Source organism: Macaca thibetana, chromosome 12 (genome assembly GCF_024542745.1).
Source record: "Macaca thibetana thibetana isolate TM-01 chromosome 12, ASM2454274v1, whole genome shotgun sequence".
Lineage (NCBI taxonomy): Eukaryota > Metazoa > Chordata > Mammalia > Primates > Cercopithecidae > Macaca > Macaca thibetana.
The window spans coordinates 122,220,831-122,236,101 of record NC_065589.1 but is presented as its reverse complement, the minus strand read 5'-3'; the positions used below and the strand labels follow the sequence as shown (position 1 = coordinate 122,236,101).

Sequence of the window (15,271 nt, the reverse complement as noted above, 5' to 3'; positions counted from 1 at the left end):
CAGCTCCTATATCTATTTCTTTGATTACACACATAGTGTCTAATATGCACTGTGAGAGTAAACTTATAAATCAAAGGAATGAGTGAATCCAAGCGACTGGGAGCAGACGTTTTGAATATGTTTTATGGCAGCACGACCATCTAACACTTCAACACACCTCCCAAGCTCGTAGGTGCCATCTTGTGATAATTCTCTTCTTTAAAGATGGTCTAAATTAATGTGTTCAACTAATTACCACTGAATGTCTTCTGTAGGTCTTGAGAGGTATAATGTTTAAACAGTCATGGCCTCCACCCGGGATACAAATCATAGTTGGTTGTAGGCATCTGCAATAATGAGATGGAATTCACTGGAGGATAAAGTGGGGGCTCAAGGAATGCAGAAGCCCATTCTACACCTGTGGTTACCTATATCTAATTTCACCTACATGAAGAGCAAGATTCATTACCACGTAACTTCGGCCAGCTTGAGTTTAGGAGAAGGCACTCAGGTAACCTGCCCTGGTGCCTAAGCAGCCCTAGGGTGTTCTGAAGAGATAATTCCCATCTCCTGGGATCCAATGAAGACAAATGCCTGGTCCTTTCCTCGCTGAACTGAGATTTTAGCTTAACCTTATATTTTATGTGAAACAGTCCTTGTTGTTCACAGTTTGAGGAGTGAGTAAAAATATTAAAGGGAAATTTGGAGATTGAGACCATCTTAACATAAGAATTTTTAATTAAAATTGAGCAGCATTTGACGAAGTAAGCAAAATTGCTAAGCCAAAAGCAAAGAATGCTTTAAATTCAGTCAAAGAAAAAGTATATTTGGAAATGTTCTGTACATATTTTCGTAATCAATACAGTAAAAAACTAGCAGCTCACCTGGAGGATAAAAGAAGAGTAAATGTAATGGGCATGGAAGCTTCAAACTAAATTCGTTTTACAGAAGTAAGTGGGTGTGGGAGACTAAGAGAAACCCTGGCTGCAGAAACAGCTGATTTCTAATTGTGTATCTATCACTTGACCGACATGTTTGACACTGGGAAAATTATTTAACATCTCTGCAATAGATACTACTCAACATTATGAAGCAAAAGGAAGACAATTATATGAAATTTAATAGATGCTCAATAAATATACATTTCCTTTGTGTGTGTTCATTGGTAGCAAAAGGGAAGGCGGGTGATTGAAACATCAATGGGAGCGTGAAGAAACAGCCTATATAACCCCACATCCCTGTCTCTCTCACTCTCTCCCCGCAAAACCTATAGTCCACATATCATTAATATCCTGACTCAATTGCAAAGCTCAATATTACATGTCATTCCTTGTTTGAAATGGGAAGTTCTGAATATAAGAAACTGATGGAGGCCGGGTGCAGTGGCTCACACCTGTAATCTCAGCACTTTGGGAAGCTGAGTCAGGTGGATCACGAGGTCAAGAGATCGAGACCATCCCGGCCAACATGGTGAAACCCCGTCTCAACTAAAAATACAAGAAAAAAAAAAAAAAAAAGAGCTGGGCGTGGTGGTGTGTGCCTGTACTCCCAGCTACTCGGGAGACTGAAGCAGGAAAATCTCTTGAACCTGGGAGGCGGAGGTTGCCATAAGCTGAGATCACGACACTGCACTCTAGCCTGGTGACAGAGTGAGACAACAACAAAAAGAAGCTGATGGTATGACCACATGCTTGTATGTGACAAGCATCAGTTATACTGAAAATACTAGAATTGACCATTTTCAATTAAAAAAAAGGTCACCATCGGGGCACTCCAGTTTGTATTGAGCTTCTCATCCATGTCCTTCTGTCTTGGGGAAATTTTATACATCAATTAATGCGCTTTCTCTATAATTGCAGAAAGATGGAGATTCTCATTACCATTCATCCTTGTCAGCGTCGCAATTGCAAAAGTGCTGAATGTCCAGGCAGCTCTCGTCTAGGCCACACTCACACTGCTGGACCCCAGGAGGAGAACCTCCCCAGTAAGGGTGCCTTTCATTGGACCGCCCAATCCACCAGGTAAATGGTGTTCCATCTGGAAGACAAGATATTCCACCAGTCAGGGCAGGGCAAACCTGAAGTAACACAGGGGATGGCACAGAAACTGAGCTGAAAATATCTTGGAGAATAGATGTATATAGATAATCTCCTTCCCTTCCTGTCTTCTTCCCTCCCTCACTTCCCCCCTTCCCTGTGCTTGCTTTCTCCATTTCTTTGTTTCGTCATCTCATTTTTCTGTTCCTTCTTTTTCCATCTCTGTCTTTCTTTCTCACTCTTTCTATATATTTAAATTTGTATTTATACACCTATGCACACCCATATATGTACACATGTAAACAACAATTTCATCAAAATGTGTGTATAGTCAGGTATCGATGAATGGCAATGTTGAGAGGCAGTGTCGCAAAATTAAATTCTTACCAGATCAGGCACAACTAAGTAAGTTAGGTCAGAATTTAGACCAAAAATTTTAATATATGAATTTTTAAAAAGAGTAACTTTCTTTTACAACTACCAAAGAGAAAATGAGAACACCAGGGCAAAGATTAGCCTGACCTCTGTTCTCAGTTCTGGGTAGACAATGAGGAAGTTAGAGACTCCGGTGAACAAGAGGTTGGCTGTGTAAGAGAGCTGATTCTGACTGTCTCCCATTGATTTCTCTCATAATAGTAGCCCCACATTTACCATATCTTCTGATTTTGTTTTTTAAAAAGAAGTCATACATTCCAAGCTGAAAGATTTGGGAGAAAAAAAAAATAAAATAAAAGCACTGTGAAGGCTAATAATGTGTGGGCCTGAACAAACCCTTGTGAAGGTTATATTTAACCCAAATAACGCTGGTATGCAACCTGTGATTTCCAGTCTGTATATCTAACTAGAAACAAATAAATATAATAACTAACTAAATATCTAACTTGAGTCTTGTCCTTCTCAATTTTTTTTCTTTACAAAATGTAATTTAGTGAAACCTTTTGGATATTTATGATTGAGAATATTTCATTAGCTTAGAATTATCATTCTGAAAGTGATACGGTATCCAAAACAAGATAGGTAGAGATGGAAATGTTATACACTTTTAGACTGAAGGATGTGAGGCCTGGGCTCCCTTTGGTAATTGCCTTTTTTTTTTTTTTTTTTTTTTTTTTTTTTTTTTGAGACAGAGTCTCACTCTGTCACCCAGACTGGAGTGCAGTGGTGTGATCTTGGCTCACTGCAAGCTCTGCCTCCCGGATTTATGCCATTCTCCTGCCTCAGCCTCCCGAGTAGCTGGGACTACAGTTGCCTGCCACCACACCTGGCTACTTTTTTTGTAATTTTAGTAGAGACAGGGTTTCACTGTGTTAGTCAGAATGGTCTTGATCTCCTGACTTCATGATCTGCCCGCCTCGGCCCCCCAAAGTGCTGAGATTACAGGCATGAGCCACCGCGCCCTGGGCGTAAAAAAAAAAAAAAACAAAAGAAAAAAAAAAAAAATCGGCCCCCCAAAGTGCTGGGATTACAGGCATGAGCCACCGCGCCCGGCCGGTAATTGTCTTATTTGTGTGTGATATACAACAGGTGCTTAACATGTGCTTATTTAAAAAATGAAAGACATATTTATTAAGGGACACTTTATATCATTTACAATTTTACAGTAGACTAATAGGAATTGTCTGAGGATGTAACTAGGATGAAATTTTGCCTAATCAAGATTCTAGTTTATATGCATATTTTTTTTATGTGCAAACGTAAAAACCACAATTAATCTCTATATACAAATAACAACAATTTTCTCTTACTTGGCTCCAGGCTAACATCCCTATGAAAGCCACTGAGGTAAGTAGGAAGAGACCAGGCAACCTAGAGCTTTCAATAATCTGAAGGTCATGAGTAAAACATACAGAAGATACTTTGAAAAGCAACAGCATTTTAGGGGTGCTGATTCATGAAGCAGAGAGCCTGGAGGACTGCAGTCATCCCAACGTGGCACTCCACAGTCTGCCTAAAGTAAGTTCAATTCCTATGTTGTCTTTAAAGCTGGAGTTTCAATTAGAGATGTCTGTTAACTAGTGTGTTCTTTTAAAGAAAAGTTATAAACAATATGAATTCATTTTCTTGAGTTTCCAATAACTATAAATCACTGTACAATACTACACATGAATTGCTTTCTTCCTAAATCCCTGCTCAGGTGAGTCAAGCATACATGGCCTAGAGGACTGGCAGGAGCATGGAGCACATTCAGGACTGGAGTAAGCTTTGGTGGCTCATCGAAGCATGAGTCCAGCCAGCATGAGGGTGAAGCATTTTGTATTTGAATACATTTGTCAGTGTTGTCCTTGGGTCCAAAAATGGAAAGAAATCTCTCAAACTCTCCCTCCTTCCAGCAGCCCAGGCCTCTCCTCTCAGACTCTAGAATCCAGACTACACAGTCAAGTCCCATGTCAGCAAGAGTTACTTTGTTTATGAACTACCGGAAAGGCTACAAGCACAATAATTGCATCATTACTAATGGTATAAGCTCTGAACAGCCAATTTGTGTGCAACTTCTGGTGGATGTGTTGCTTCTAGTAGATTTACCAATTCTTATTTGGTGTTTTCACTCCCTAGAAGTTCCATTAGCAGCCCAACTCTTAATTCTGTTTTGAATTCATCAACATCTTGCACCACTTTGGCCTCTAATGTCTCTCTCCTAATGTCTGGCTTAAAGGTTGAGAAGTTTAAAAGTTAAAAAATGTTTTAACCAATTGACTTTCAACAAACAAGAAGAAAAAGGTAGAGAACAAAAAATTATATATGTATATATGAAAACAGGAGTATTGCTAAATTTTCCCTCTAGATGTCCCATCTTTGTGTCTTGGTTCCTGTGGAGTATTGGAGAGGTTCTAGCAAATGAAGCTACTGAGGATCAAACAGGGGTTTGACTCGCCTGAAGTCTTGACTCTAACCATGTAGTCAGGAAGAAAAAAGACATCCTGGGCTGCAAATTTTGGCCATTGCAGAAATTGAATTTTTTCTTTCCCGACAGGAGGTTCTTTCAGAAGTGAAGGAAAATAGCACAATTATAAATATTTTATTTTAAAACATATGCATTCATTCAACAAACATTTACTAAAGATTTATACTGTTTCAGACATGGTTCTAGGCACTTGGAATAAATCACGTAAGACAACATACCAAAATGAAGAAACAAACAAAACATGCCCTCCCTGTCGTTACATTGTAATTAGGAGGAAATGGCAATAATAACCTTTAAATAATTTAGTATTTAGAAAGGGATAAGAGGTATGTTGTAATCGGTTTTCATGCTGCTGATAAAAACACACCTAAGACTAGGTAATTTATAAAGAAAAAGAGGATTAATGGACTCACAATTCCATCTGACTGGGAAGGCCTCACAGACATGGTGGAAGGCAAAAGGCATGTCTTATATGGTGGTGGACAAGAGAGAATGGAGTGCCAAGTGAAAGGGGAAACCCCTTATGAAATCATCAGATCTTGTAAGACTTACTCACTACCATGAGAACAGCATGGGGCAAATTGCCCCCATGATTCGATTATCTCCCACCGGGTCCCTCCCACAATACATGGGAATCACAATACATGGGAATCACAATACATGGGAATCAGGATAAGATTTGGGTGGAGACATAGCCAAATCATATCATATAGGGAAAATACAAAACAGGCTAAGGAGAGCAAGTGTGCTGTGAAGAAGGGTATATTGCAGTTTTAAACCACACAAATCAGGAAAGACTTTGATGAAAAGATATCCTGAGCAAAACTTGTAGGCCACGGGTAAGTCACCTGTGGTCATCTGGAAAATCTCATTGCAGACAAAGGAAATGAACAACGTAAAGAACAAATCAGGGCATTTTTTAGAATCTATGGCTAGGTTTTTAAACTGTACTTTGCAAAATGTTGCAAATGCTCTGATAGGAAGGTTTAACAGGAAAAAAAAATGGGTAGCATAAAACAGATAAAATAGAACTTAGTTGATCAGGTTCTTGAATAGAAGCTAAGAATTCCCTCTGCCTGTTCCAAGGCAAAAGATATTTATTATGAAGATGCTGGACTGCCACAGAATCATAAATATAAAACCCTGCCCAGCTGGCTGCCCCTGAATGCTGAACGCCTAGAGACCAATTCAGTCAACATGCTGTCTGAACCACCAACACCTCCCTGCAAGTATCTCGAGCTGCAACCCTGTCTCCCCAAAGATGTGTCTCTGCAGCCCTTGTGTCTGCAAAAAAGAAGGTTCACATGGAGCCTGCTTCCTGGGGTTATCTTCCCATCAGAGCATCTCACAGGTAGGGCTGATGGATAAAGCACAAGTTGCATGCTTGAGTCCCAGCTGGAAAGGAGATTGGGGATTTAAATTCTGACTTCTTTGCTGTGGAGGCAGAACTCACAACACATTTCCCCCTAACACAGACATGTTATTCAAAAGCTAAGCAGACACTTAGTATCTCTTAATGGGTCAATATTTTAAATCTCTGAAATCTCTATTTCTTCCACCAAATGGGATTATTGATCCAAATATAAACCTATTCTGATGCTTCTGATAAACAAAGAACTCTATGAAATCTGGTGAGCAGAGCTTAGGGAGGTTCCACAATTTTGCTTTGACAACCAGGAAGGCACTTTGCTTTGACAACAAGCAAATGGGGACAAATTGTGTCTACCCTCCAGCTGCCTGCATGTGACATAGATATTTCTCCACAGTAGAGGTCTGCGTTATGCACTGTGCTTCCAGGGCCTGGGGCTCTGGGGATTTGTGAGGCCAGCTCCTTGACTAGGAAGCCAGAGTTTTCATACACATCCCCAGCAGCCATGCCATGCAAGGACTTCCACGAAAGAGCCAAGACTAAGAAAGCAAGAGGACTGGGACCTGATGAGAGACTCCTCCAGGAACTCCCAGTAGCAGTCTCAAAGCTCTTAGAGAGTTGGCAAAGTCCTCTGTAAGCAGGATATAAAAAATACGACTGAGGAATTGCATGAGTTTACATTACATCTATGTAAATATTATTGTCATATGACCTCATGCATTTAAACAAGATATGGGAAAACTCAAATTACATGTGTGTGTGTCTGTGTGTATATTTAATATATATGTATACACATATAAATCCTCCTAAGTATTTGTTTTAGAGTGTACACAGTAAGTGATCACAGAAGGTGATCTTACACACTGCCACACCATAATAATACTATAGCACAATGCAGTGTCAGCGTTGAGTGCTGGAACCTTTTCAGGATCTCCCTACCCCAAGTTTCAAGGAGACAACCATGAGTGTGTTTTGCTTTGTTGCAGACAACATGCAAATTGAGAGGCACAGTTTAAGCCCTGTAGCTGCCTTCTTTTCAAATGTTCAGTGTCTTTCTGAGTTTTTACTCGAAGTATTTTTATGGACTGAAATTCTTCCCCAATTTTAAAGTAGCTAGAGTATTCAACAAACAAAAGAAAAAAGTTTGCAAAACTACTATTTAACCCATTTGGCAGAGCAGACCGCATAAGGGTATGTTGTCTTAGGTCTGTCCATAAAACTCCTTGCCAGTGAACTTCCCTCAGTCATTTCAACACAGTGAGCCTCTTCCCCTCTTAATCAGGGTAGACGTAAAGTCCAAATATCTGCACTGTTTATCCACTGCAGAAATTTCTAGGTGTGTTTTACCTCCAATTAGGTTGCCAGCCTCAGGTTTCCATTTTTCTAATTATCCTAAACAGGATAATGCATCATAAACTTGGAGAAGAATTATCTCAATTGAGTCACAAAAAGACAGAAACAAAAAATAAAATTGCATACTCTAGAAGGTCTTATAAAGAGAACGTAAGTTTGGGGAGGGAACGTATGTGTGACAGAAAGAAAGAGAGACAATAAGGAGGAGGAGGAGGTAGAGAAAGTAAAAGCGGGAAGCAATATTGCATCCTCATTTGTTAAATCAGAGATTTCAGTCCATATAGACTCCTTTATGAACTGTTTCATAAAAGTATTAGACTTGAATTTAAATAATTCCAGCAGATCAAGTCTAGGGATTTTGCTAATAAGTGAATTACCACACTATCCTGACTCTAAAGTTTCCTCATGTAGAATAGGTATGTATTATATGCAGAGAAATGGTTCAAAGACAGAGAAAATATGTATGTTTTATAGAAGACCTAAACATATATCTAATTTGTACAGGCTTAGTTCAAATGATGATTTTTATAATGTAAGAAACTGAGGAGAATTCATACACGTGAGTTGCACAATTGTATGGCTTAATCATTGCGAGCTGTTGAACATAATTCAAACTGGAGATCTCTCTGTAATCTTGCAATTGTTTCAATTAAAGTCTTGACAACTGGAAAGCAGTAAACACAACAGCTTCCTGGTGGTAACTACAGCTACGGCCAAGAGAATCTAGCCTCTTCCCATTGCTATGAACAGTCCAAGAAAAATTCCAGACAATATCAGAATGGAGCTAGAAAGTTTCATAGATGTATACAGACAGTGCTCTGTTGAGCTGTTGTTGTCATTGTGGTTATCGTTTTCCTTTACATTTTTCTAAGTTTAGATGTAATGTATTCTCATAGCCTTAGATTCTGACAAACTCAGTATGCCAACACGAAGAGTTTTAGTCCTCATTTCTTTTATTCGTACAATATTTGAAGTTGTAGGAGTAAAAGATGAGCAAATCTTTGTGGCAGTGGGTTCATGGGTGGAGTAAACCCCCCGCCCCACCTGATGTGAGGCTTGGCCTTGCTACTTGTGTAGCTCCATGGACTGTGTGCAGAAATGATAATGGTTCAGTTTGAGTGTAGACCTCAAGAGGCATGCATGTTTCCACCTGCCCTTCCAGAGCTTCCTTGACATGACCCTGGGAACACGCCCCAGGAGGTCATGACCTCTCCAGTCACGGCCCCAGAATGTAACTCAGGAAGCACAGTTACCCAGTGGATGCACAGAGAAGTGAGCGTGAGAATAAGGACTGTACGTTGTATGTCACTAAGCTTTGGCAACCGGTTATATAGCGTTTTTGCAACAATAACTGACAAAATACAAATTAGATATAAATCACGTGAAAATAAATTCTGTAGGGGTTATAAAGAAGTACATAGAAAGACCAATGATGGCTCTAATTTCAAGATGTTTGTAATATGGTTAGAAACCCCTAGTGTCTTTCCCAGGCGCCCTTCTTCCTTCCCACATGTGATTTACATAAACCTAATCTGGGTTCACCTGGAGTCTGTCCCAACCCAGCCCCAGTGACTGGCTGTGTACGCTGACTTCCATGCCTTTGTCTCCTTCAAACACGGTGCTTGGCTGTCACTGCAATGTAGATAGCAGTTTTCCATGGTGGTAATGGTCCTGCCTCATCTTTTTAAGTCTCGATGCCACTTACTCATGCATTCAGTTAAAAACTCTTCAGAGAACTTTGAAGGAACTATTCTCACAACTGGTCATTTAACTGTAACCTAATGAAACCAGATCTTGTACAGCTTTCTCACAGCCTCTGCCCATGGGATGATGCAAAATTGAAAGTTGTGTGTGTGTGTGTGTGTGTGTGTATGTGTATACACACATATGTATAATTAATTATATGTAAATTAACTATTACATTTATATTGTATAAAATTACAAATTCATGTATAAATTCAAAATATAATTCACAAATTATATAATTAAATATAATGATGTGAATTTCATATATTACATTCAATGGTTTAACTGTATGCTGTGAAAGGTCATGGTGTAATATGTCAGTGATATAAACTTTAATGAACTTTTGCTACCCTAAAAGAGCTCATAACACTTAGAGGAAGGAGGCCCCACACACAGCTAAGAGTAATGAAAGTCAGAATGAGATCAGTGCCAAAGAGAGCAGTTAATAAAATTCTAGAAAAGCCCAGAGTAAGAAACTATGACTTCTCACCAGGGGTTGTGGGAACAGTTTTATGCAAATGGTGGCATTTGAGCAGAGGCTCAGAGGCTTGGTGTTGAGGAGGACTTCGACAAAGTGCGCCGTGGAGAAAGAATTTGTGTAGGTAAGGATCACAAAGAAAAGGAGATCTGTTTTTCACTGCAGTCGTCTTTAGGAAATGACTGTTTGGAATAATGAGATTTCTGTACATACTAAACATGCTTTATTTCATTGCTTGTAGTTAAGCACTGGGGGCTTAAAAAATAAATCTACAAGAAGAGGCCACCAAAGTTATAAGGCTAAGAGATTACCAGCAATTGCAGTTACATGTCTCACTGTATGAACAAAATACACACCATTGAAATGCTGATTTAGAAAAGAAGATTCTGCCAACAAAAGAAAGTGTTTTATATGCTCTTTCTTTCTACATAGAATATCATTTCTGAGAAAACATTTAGTCAGAAAGAAAAACAACTTCATCCATCTTGGAAAATAACGGCAGACATTCATCAAAGTCAATCTTCGTCTTCCCGCTTGCTGGTCAGGATAATTAATTCAGAACATACGTCTAATAGTGTGATTAAGGGCTAGTCTGTGACATTAGAAATTAACATTTTTATAATGTTGTTCAATGTTCTCTTCTCCCTGCCTATTGACTTGAAGTGAGCCAAAAAGAGAGAGGGAGAAACAGAAAAGATTAATGGTACTGCCTCTCAAAACAAATGATAAAAGTCACTTTGAGGGGATCATTTCAAGCTGGATTAGACAAAGCTCTCTAGAATGTACCATGGGGATCCTTCATGGTTAGACAAAGAGATGGACAACGTGATTAACTTACATGATTCTTTTGGCATTGTGTGAATTTTTGTAGAATATAAAAATACTTTTTATTTTATTGTATAATTTTTTCTTAAGAACCTTAGTGAAGAATCCCAGTAAGATTAAATGACATTTAGAGTCACACGGTGACTGAGCAAAATGTGGGCTGCAGGCTCCGGACACCTGAGACTCCGCACAGCTCCTGTCCCAAACATCCTCCTTCACAAAGGCTCCCAGACCTTGATTCCTTTTTCCTTTCTTCCTTCCTTCCTTTCCTTCCTTCCCTTCCTTCCCTTCTGTCCCTTCCCTCCCTTCTTCCTTCCTTCCTTCCTTCCTTCCTTCCTTCCTTCCTTCCTTCCTTCCTTCCTTCCTTCCTTCCTTCTTTCCTTTTCCTTCCTTCCTTCCTTCCTTCCTTCCTTCCTTCCTTCCTTCCTTCCTTCCTTCCTTCCTTCCTTTCCCGTCCTTCCTTCCTTCCTTCCTTTCTTCCTTCCTTCCTTCCTTTTTTTTTTTTTTTTTTTGGAGTCTCATGCTCTCTCCCAGGCTGGAGTACAGTGGCACAATCTCAGCTCACTGCAACCTCCACCTCCCAGGTTCAAGCGATTCTCCTGCCTCAGCCTCCTGAGTAGCTGGGACTATAGGCGTGTGCCACCACACCCAGCTAATTTTTTATTTTTAGTAGAGACAGGGTTTCACCATGTTGGCCAGGCTGGTCTTGAACTCTTGACCTCAGTTGATCTGCCCACATCAACCTCCCAAAGTGCTGGGATTACAGGCGTGAGCCACCGCGCCTGGCATACCTTGATACTTTCCAATGTGCTGGAAACATCATGAAATAACATGAGCCTTACAGATAAAAAAGAACATTTTGAGACACTCTTATAAATCTGTAGGAAATGATAACAATAAAGGAACAACTCAGCATTGGAGTTAGATCTTCAGTTTACTACACAATTTCTCCCATAGGACAAAAGCCTTAGTTTTCAAATGCAGAGTGAGAAGAAAGAAGGAGGACTCTCAGCTCTTCATCAAGCTGTGATGTAGTAAAGAAACCTCTATTGTGTTAAGCCACAGAGATTTAGTGCGGGGCATGTTCATGACTACAGCATAGCTTAACCTATACTGATTCACACAGTAAAAAAAAAAAAAAAAAGAATGAAAAACAGAGTTGGAAAAGCAAAATACCTGATATGTACATACAATCATAGAAACTGAGAATTGCAATAAATCTGACTACTAAAGCCATTGTGTATATTTATACTCATGATACTAATAAAAACATCCAGAATTGAGCATTTAAAATATTTGAGGCAGATTCATGCTCTTTTTTATGTTCTAGTTTATTTAGTCTCTACAACAACCCTATGAGGTAAATACCTTTATTTTCACTTTGCAGATGAGAAAACAAAGGCATAGATTGAGGTAAAATTACTTGCTAGTAACTCAGCTAGTTGATGACAGACCCTAGCTACAGTCATACTGATCTCTTTTGTGGGTAATTACAATAGACTCAAAAGTAAAATGCTTGCCACCATTTTTGTTCCAACTTCCAGAAGTTATTTTTGTAGCATCCAGAAAGGATTTTTAAAGTATGGACCACGTGATTTACCTCTGATTGAAATTTCCCAATAGTTCCCTATTGCAACAAGAAACAAATCCCACCTTCTTACCGTGGCCCATGAAACCCTATGCATGTGGTCCTGCAGATTTCTCAGCCTTACGTCTTATTCCACAATCCAGCCTGTGCCCTGCCCTCCAGCCGTGCTGGCCTCCTTGCTAGCCGTCACACATGCTCTTTGATGCTTGCTGCTTTCTGCCTGAACCCGTCCTCCCATGGGTCTTCATAGAGGCTGATGTCTTATCACTGGGCCCTGAAATTAACCAGTTAATTATTTCCAGTTAACCCTATCCAAAGAACTCCAACTCTCTTTTTTTTTTTTTTTTTTTTTTTGAGATGGAGTCTTGCTCTGTCACCCAAGCTGGAGTGCATTGGTGTGATCTCAGCTTACTGCAACCTCCGCCTCCCAGGTTCAAGTGATTCTCCTGCCTCAGCCTTCTGAGTAGTTGGCATCACAAGAGCATGCCACCAGGCCCAGCTAATTTTTGTATTTTTAAAAGAGATGGGGTTTCTCCATGTTGGTCGGCCTGGTCTCGAACTCCTGATCTCATGATCTGCCCGCCTTGGTCTCCCAAAGTGCGGGGATTACAGGTGTGAGCCACCACACCCAGTCTATTGTTCTTAAGACTACTTACTACACCTGAAATCATTTTTCTTTGTTTGTATAATGTATTCCTCATTGGAATTAGGACAAGGGCTTTTTATGGCTTGTTTATGACTATATATCACCAATATAGAGAATGGTAACTGGCTTGCACTAAGAACTACACACATATTTGCTGAATGAACTCATGACTAAATGCCCCCCCCAAAAAAAGAAACAACGCAGAAAGATTTTCTATAGAAGACATTAAAAAATGTGTTTTGCAGAAATATATATGATTATGATGCCTTTAGCTTCTATATTGGTGCATTCATCTTTGGCATTTTAGGTTAGCATTGAAGAAATCAAGGGTTTTTTTTCCATTTTAGTCACATCTCCAGAAAGAGACACCTATTAAGCCTTTGAATAATTGCTTACTATAAGTGTGGCATAGAATGAGACCACCATATAGTAAGGTTTTCACATATCAGTTCATTCATGTAGTAAACAAACCAATATGAAACATCTGCAATGGTCAAGACTCTTGTCTGATTGAACCTGGTTACCATAAAAGATAAAACATTTATGAATCTTGCCATCAAGTTCTTCACAATGAAAGGATAAGGGAAAGAAAATGTTAAACATTATTTTTAATTCAATTTAGAAAGAAATAAATTTGATGTACAATATTAAGCAATATGTGGAAAGCAAAAGGAAGAAAAATGGCTATTTAAGGGAGAGTACAGTGTCAGGGGGAACATCTAAAGTAATTTTGTTTTGTTTTGTTTCATTTTGTTTGCCTCAGTCTCTTGAATAGCTGGGATTACAGGCACTTGCCATCATGCCCGGCTAATTTTTGTGTTTTTATAGAGACAGAGTTTCACCATGTTGGTCAGGCTGGTCTTGAACTCCTGACCTCAGGTCATCTGCCCACCTCAGCCTCCCAAAGTGCTATGATTACAGGCATGAGCCACCGCACCCAGCCTAAAGTCATTTCTTCTATGAATACACCCGCCATTTCAGTTTACAAACCAGTGAGGAAAGTTGGATATCCATAGCACTAACCTTCAAAACAAGGTTCACATCACATAACTCATTCAACCCTCTCAACAAAAAGCTGTTAAGATGCTTGTTCTCATCTTACAGATAAAGAAATGGTAGCTAACAACGGATTAGCAAATTCCCCAAAATCACACCGAAAAGAAAACAGATATTGAATTTAGATCTTATGGCTCCAAATCCCAATAATATTTTTACATATTATGTGAAACCTGGTCCTACCAGAGATGGAAATAAAAGAATACTACATATCTTCAGAGCACTTGTTCTTGAATCAATATTAAAATAGTATAAATCAAATAATCATTACATTGGTAAAACTACAGATCATTATTGAATATGTATCCTCAACCTTCTTGGGGATATTCCCAACTGCATTGTATCTCCAACTGTATTAGTCTACCTACTGATTTATCTAAAAAACAAATTAACAGAAAAGCAAAAAAAAAAAAAAAAAAAAAAAACCTTGTAGAAATAATTGTTCTAATAAGTATCATTGTTTCTATGAAGTCTAATTGGCCTGAACATCTACAATTTTTCTCAGTAGCTACCTAGGAATGATAGGCTAATCATGTAACTGGGAATCAGTTGAAATTTTTCCTTAGAAGTCTTATATCAGCGTCTCTCAAAGTATAGCATCTAGCTACTTGAATCAGAATGATCTGGGATGTCTTAAGGACATGTTTTTTGTTCGTTTGTTTTTGGGTTGGACAGTCATTGACTCAACTAAAAATTAATTATTGTGGAGGAAAGAGGGTACATATATATAGAAGGGAAAGCTAGAATTCTCTGCCCAAAGCTGTCAACAACATTAAAATGGATATCATACAGCCATGTATTAATGCATTTTACCCAGGACATGGGTTTTTGAAAACTTTCCAGACACTTGGGGAGTACAGCCCAAGATTCTTCCATTTATTTCACACTCATCAAGTGACACGAAAACTTTACTCAAGTTTACACACTTAAATTTTAGAATCACTAATTACAAAGTTTGAACTTTATTTAAAATTGTCAGGCCTCTATCCCCTTTTTTTATAAGGAATTCTTGTTTGATGGCACCACGGATTGCTAAACATTAATGAGCTACTTAGTTTTAGGTTTCACTCTTATCAAATCACATGTGTTAGGTTATAGCGGTTCCAGTTAAAGAAAGGTAGGATGATAAGTGGAGACAAATAAAATACAGAGAAAAAATTAAAGGTTAACTTGGAACTGAGAGAAGGTCACCAAATTTCTGGTTTAACTAACTCATATTAGAATTAAAAGCAGGCAGTTGCTCTGCTTCTGTCTTGGTCAAACATAAATCTAGTGTGCATGTGATGATGCTAC

General features: G+C 39.0%; 1 protein-coding gene across 1 annotated transcript in view; it reads right to left on the bottom strand.

Annotated features, from left to right (window-relative positions):
* The window catches only part of CNTNAP5 (contactin associated protein family member 5), an 862,050-nt gene that overhangs the window by 174,410 nt on the left and 672,369 nt on the right, over positions 1 to 15,271 (bottom strand). The window contains exon 14 of the mRNA XM_050752523.1: positions 1,860 to 2,016. Within this exon, the coding sequence (XP_050608480.1) occupies positions 1,860 to 2,016 (157 nt within the window). The remainder of the gene's footprint in view (positions 1 to 1,859; positions 2,017 to 15,271) is intronic.